The 6,004-nt window shown below is 34.0% G+C and overlaps 1 protein-coding gene across 1 annotated transcript; it reads right to left on the bottom strand.

The window, feature by feature from the left end:
- Positions 1–381: 381 nt before the first annotated feature.
- On the bottom strand, positions 382–4,564 carry LOC107470766 (aspartate aminotransferase, cytoplasmic). The gene is made up of 12 exons (XM_016090184.3): positions 4,189–4,564; positions 3,671–3,742; positions 3,325–3,386; positions 3,146–3,229; positions 2,928–3,027; positions 2,721–2,841; positions 2,431–2,594; positions 2,002–2,139; positions 1,767–1,888; positions 1,292–1,386; positions 1,043–1,163; positions 382–750 (listed from the first exon to the last, which is right to left on the bottom strand). Exons 1-12 carry the CDS (start codon positions 4,384–4,386, stop codon positions 666–668), a joined length of 1,362 nt encoding a protein of 453 aa, XP_015945670.1. The 5' UTR covers positions 4,387–4,564; the 3' UTR covers positions 382–665.
- Positions 4,565–6,004: the final 1,440 nt, after the last annotated feature.

Raw genomic sequence — 6,004 nt, 5'->3', positions numbered from 1 at the left:
TTAATATGAAGTGTCTTTGTGCACAGTGCACACTATCTTGCATACCTTTCTTGGTTGCCTCTATTTACCTTTTCCATAGTCGGTTGTATCCATCCTTATGTATTCGTATTTGTAAAGATTTTGCACTGATTCCAATAGAACCTTTTCATGTTACATGTTACGTATTCCTGTATTTCTTCAAAGGATTTACGTATCTTTCATTAAATCCGTTGTACGTGTCTTCGTGTATTCGTATTTTTTTAAGGATTTTTGCAGCGAGTGCAGTAGATCCTTTTCATGTTACATACCTTTCAAGGTTGTGTTGCCTGTCATAATATATTACTATATTTCTGTGATGTGCGGATCTTGGTCTAGGCTTTTTAACTTTTTAAACACAGGACGAGAAATGAAACTTCTTTCTTTTGAATAAGTTCTACAGAAAATAATAAATACCTCTACGACTTATTCGTCCCTTCGTCAAGAAAGGGACGGGCAATACACAAGACTGTAACTCCCCCACAGGAAAAAACTAATCAAAAAAAGGTGGCATAAAACGTTTACTAAATTCTCACATCAATCAGAAAGGAAGTCTCATTGTTGATGTGACAAAATTATTACAGAAAAAACGATATTAAAAGGTCCCCTCCAACAGGGTAGCATCTAGGAAGTGCAGTGAGTAACATGTACTACACAGCTTTGGTGACAGCTGCATGAATTGCATCCGCCAGATGAGGGACTGTTTTGGAACTAAGACCAGCCATACTAATCCTCCTGCACAATCAACACTCCATGTTAAATCATAGGCATGGATACAAGCAATGCGAGACAGAAACTGAATGACAATATAAGAGTTAGCCACACACGGTAAAAACAAATTTTAGAGTTTAGTTCCCAACTTGATTATTTAAGGTGCGACAAAAAAGAGATTTGGCAACCGCATGCTAAGCAAGATAGAGAAGGAGGGAATGCCTACCAAATTTACATTTGACTGGAAAATGAAGAAAAGGGAGCTATCATATTCATTTCAACTCATTCAAAGTAAGAGAGAAATTGAGTGTTTTACCCATCAGATGTCATGTATATGTGGTACTCTCTAGTCATAAAGGAAACTTGTTCAGAATTCAATCCTGTGAAGGTGAACATTCCAATCTGCTTGATAATGTGACTCCAATCACCTGGAGTACCTGACAAATCAAAGAAATAAAAACATAGAAAAGATAAGATGAAAGGACAATGCATAGAAAGAATGAGCAAATAGTGATGACACACAAAAGACAATCAGAAGGAGTAAGAGGAAATCTTTAGAACCAACCTCTGGCGTGTAAAGCATCAAAAAGTTGTTGGCGCATACTGATTATTCGGTCTGCCATTTCCTTCAACTCAATAGTCCACTCATTGAACAAATCACTGAAAGAGATGGAAAATTTTAAAAATGAAGGAAAATCACTTAGTAGAGTGAAAATATTTAAAATTCTTCATCCTGCAGTAATACAAATGAACCGAAGGCATAACCAAGATATTATTATGATAAAGTGCAAAATCATCCCAATAAACAAGATCATTACTAGAATCTACCTTCTTGGATACTAAAATATATTTTATGTATGACCTCTAACAATACCAAAGCATTAACAACCATAAAAATTCACTGCTTGGCCATGCTAGTTAAAGACTATAGCATCCATCACCAAAGAAGAAATATGGCACAGAAATCGAGAGTACAACAGTGAATAATAAGTCCTTGATTATTCGTCTGGTACTATGTAGTAACATAGAAGAGTCATTACCTGTCCTTGAGAACTGCAGCCACAATGGTTGCACCATGAATGGGAGGATTTGAGTACATGGGCCTAATCACAAGTTTCAGCTGGCTCTCAACTTTGCTTGCAACATCAGCTGACTTGCACACCTAGGTTAATTTTCAAGTTAAATGCATGAAACATGCATGATTCTCAGATCATTAATTCTAATGAATAATAAAGAAGTTCAATCTGTCTCCATATAATGATACGATGTTCTTACAATGCTTAAGGCGCCAACACGTTCACCATAAAGACCCATGTTCTTTGCATAACTCTGGGCTACCAACAATTCACCCCCATCAGCAACAAAAGAACGAACAGGCTGTGCATCTTTATCCAGACTTCCACTAGCAAAACCCTATCAACAAAAATATATTATGTTTAAAAAAGAACTTTCATCCAAATAATAGCCATCATTACATAGTGGAGATAAATTCTAGTGTGCTCATGATCCACAATGGACAGTGCAAAAAAATGCAAGCAGAACACTTAAATAAATTTGAAGGTTTATGGGCAAGCAAGATTTCACGATCCAAGTGATTCAAGGGGTTAATTGATAATTTTACAACTAAACAGCAACAGATTATGTCAAAATTTTCCAATGTTAAAAAGCATGTGACAAAAGTTATTTGCATGTAAAAAAACTTGCCTGATAAGCACTGTCAAAGAAAGGTAACAAGGCCTTTGATCTGATCAGCTTCCTAATCTCCTCCCATTGTTCAGGGGTTGGATCAACACCAGTAGGATTATGTGCACATGCATGTAGCAGAATAACTGATCCAGATGGGACAGCACCAAGATCTTCCATTAGTCCTGCATGGATAGAGAAAAAGGTAACATTACATGAAACCTCATAACCGAAATGATGGTCATGATTCACATTAACTTGGGTACAATATAGAAAATAAAGAAGAAACATGGCTTGTAAGACAAACTAACCTTGGAAATCAAGCCCACGAGTTGCTGGAGCATAGTAGCGATACTTTTGGACAGTTAGCCCTGCCAGGGTAAAAACCTTTGGGTGGTTTCCCCATGTTGGTTGAGGCAAATATATATTTCGCTGAAAAGTCAGGAATAATAAAAAATGGTAAGACAGGATTAAAAAAACAACGAGATAGTACAGAAGTTAAGAACAAAGCGTTATACTTGGTGATAGTGTTTAGCCAAAAATTCACCCCCAACTCTCAATGAACCAGTACCAGACAAGCATTGAACGGTGGTTACTCTGCTCTCTTGAATTGCAGGGCTATATCCAAAAATTTAAGCAAATAAACAATAAAACAATGAGCTAAGCGCTGATTCAACAAAACCTTCCTCATGGAGAAACAATGTTTAACATTTTAAAATTATATTTCTATATTAACCTGTCAGCACCAAAAATGAGCTGAGCACTGAGTTTATTAAAATCAGCTACTCCAGTAATAGGAAGATACTCCTTGTTGCGTGCCCTGCAAATAATGCAGAATGAGAGCGCTACATCACAATCCAATGTAATATCACAAGAAATGAGAAGGGAAAGGATAGGTAGTGAGGTAGTACTCACGGGTTACTGACGAGTTGCTGTTCCACACGCCTCACCACATTCAACACGAGAGGTTTCCCTTCCTGGTGTACAAGGCAACATAAGGAGTAACGGCTCACATAGACTACGTAAAATTGAAATCATAAGTTGCAAGTCCAATTCAATGAATTAACCAACTAATTAGTAGTTACAGGCCAGTGAGTCACTCAAATTCACCTACTAGCATTTTCAACAGCAAAATTAACATTTAATGTAGAAATCTTAATTCAGTTCTTGTAATCCCAATACTAATAACAATTATAAGAATAACAAGAATAAGCAACCGCCTATAATCAACGTAACAAAATACTGAAAATAGCATTGTCACCTCAGTTCTGTAAGCACCAACACCTAAGTTGAGCTTAACAGGGCTTGGATCCTTATTGTAAGCGAGAGTCACCTATTTTTCACAGATACGGGAGAAAACAGTGAGGTTCAAATAATAGTAGACCACTCACAAACAAAGAAAAATAGAATATAATAAGATAAAATAAACGGCTTCAGATAAGAGATAACTTAACAATTCAAACAAGGTTATGTGAAGCTTTGGAAATCATATTCCGTACTCTATACTCATAATAAACCCATACTCCAAACTGGCGAAACAAAAAAAATCAAATCGCATGTCTGATCGTGATGGATCAACGGAGAAACAAAAGCGTGAAAGTGATGATCCGAATCGAGAAACGAGTAAATGAAATAAAATAGATGTGCGATCTTATGTAATCTCAAAGTTCTCAACTCATCTAGCACGATGACCGATTCAGTTATTTGCGACACGAGAAGAGAGAAATGAGAAATTAAACTTAAAAAATAAAAAAAGGTCGTTGTAAGTGTTAAGCTTACACCGAGAATAGGATCTTCGGGAGCGCGAACGAGATGAGCAAAGACGGAATCGCCATGAGAAGAAGTTGGTGAAGCTGACATGTTTTGATTGTTCTCAGATTCGGTTTGTAGAAAGTGCTTTGCGAGTGTGTTAAGCCTGCGATCACTAGAAGAAGAAGAAAAAAAAGGGATAGTTTGGAAAATAACCGGTGGGCGCATGTTGTTTGTTTCCTTTTATATAAACCTTGGGTTTGGGTTTGGGTCCCGATAGAGGTTTACGATTCCAACGTAGAAAGGTGGTTGGTAGTACTAAGCGTATTTTATTTTCAACAACCGATGCTCTATGAAAAACGCTGTCTTATTATGTATCACTAGAAATTGTTGCTCTATTAATATGTTCATGACTTCATGGCTTTCAGTTTTCATATTTATACGAAAGAGGAAAATATTTTTGGTATGGTTGGTTTGTGACTTAAATGATGGACGCCGTTTGCGTAGGGACGTGTAATGCTAATGGATGATGATTTGCGTCGGTGAGTCATTGTCCCTTCCTGATCGTTTTCTTGATTTGCGGGTTTTCAACTTGCTTAAATGCTATCAAATTTCCATGCATACCACTTCCTAGTGTGGGTTTGGATTCATATCGATGAAAAGTTGATTTTGTAGAATTGATTTTGAATGGAAGTGAATTTATGTTAATATAATTTATGTTTTAACAATTTTTATTAAAATTAATTAAACAATTACTCAATTAATAATAATAATAATAATATTTTAGTACTTTTTTTAAGTACTCTTAATAATTTTATTTTTATTATTATTTTAAGTTCTAACTTTTTACTAGTTATATTTTTATTATTATTTATAATTAATTTTTTATTTAATTTATCATTTCTAATAAGAATAATAATACAAATTATAAAAAATTAGAATAATTATTTTAATATTTTTGGTATTCTTTTATTTAGTATTATTTTAGATGATAAAATTTTATTACTCATGACTTTATTATTATGTATGATCAATCTTTTATTTATTTTATCATTTTTAATAAAATTAATAATTCATATTATAATAAAATTACAATAAAAAATTTAATAAAAAAATCAAAATATAAAAGAAAATATTAGAAGTGAAAAAAAAATTATAGAAAAAATCAATAATGATCAACAACAAACTTAAAATGTACATTAAGCTTTTAGACCTCTGGTGCCGACACCGTAACGGAACCTCCTGTAGTGATAATTTAAATTTTAAAATTAATTTTACCTTCCTTTTTTAATCTGTTGTTAACGTTTTTTACTATATTAATTATTTTCCTATACTTTTTCAATTCTTTATTTTTGTTTTATTATCCCTTATTTTTTACTATATCGATTTCATTGAATAAAATAATCTGACTTTGGAAAAAAAATTCCATTTATCAGCTTACAAATTAAGAGTTCCTATACTTTTTCAATTCCTTATTTTTGTTTTATTGTCCCTTATTTTTTACTAAATCTATTTCATTGAATAAAATAATCCGACTTTGGAAAAAAAAATTTTCCATTTATCATATTACAAATTAAGAGTTAACCAAGTCCTAAATGTAACACGGATGAACACTGAATCACCATCAAATATAAACCCATCCATCACAAATACGAGAATTGCGTTACGCCATAGCATTAATATTGTGATTAACTTTCACGGATTTGGAAGGGAAACACAGCCGTGTCATTAACTTCTAGCTCTAAGCAAGTGCCTTCGCGGAAAGGGAAATCGAACTTTTAAATCTCGCGAGATGCGGAAGAAGGGGCAGAACAACAGTATCCAATAGGGTAATTCGTCGTGAATC

The sequence above is a fragment of the Arachis duranensis genome, chromosome 10, assembly GCF_000817695.3.
Source record: "Arachis duranensis cultivar V14167 chromosome 10, aradu.V14167.gnm2.J7QH, whole genome shotgun sequence".
Taxonomy (NCBI): domain Eukaryota; kingdom Viridiplantae; phylum Streptophyta; class Magnoliopsida; order Fabales; family Fabaceae; genus Arachis; species Arachis duranensis.
The sequence above is the reverse complement of the archived record's forward strand: the minus strand, read 5'-3'. Positions and strand labels throughout refer to the sequence as shown.

Excerpts from the sequence above, each read along its gene's own strand:
- LOC107470766 (XM_016090184.3), bottom strand. The coding sequence starts at position 4,386 with ATGCGCCCACCGGTTATTTTCCAAACTATCCCTTTTTTTTCTTCTTCT. Across the intron at positions 2,595-2,720 it reads TCGTGGGCTTGATTTCCAAG|GACTAATGGAAGATCTTGGT; the intron begins GTTAGTTTGTCT and ends CTATCCATGCAG. Across the intron at positions 1,164-1,291 it reads TGATGCTTTACACGCCAGAG|GTACTCCAGGTGATTGGAGT; the intron begins GTTGGTTCTAAA and ends TTGATTTGTCAG.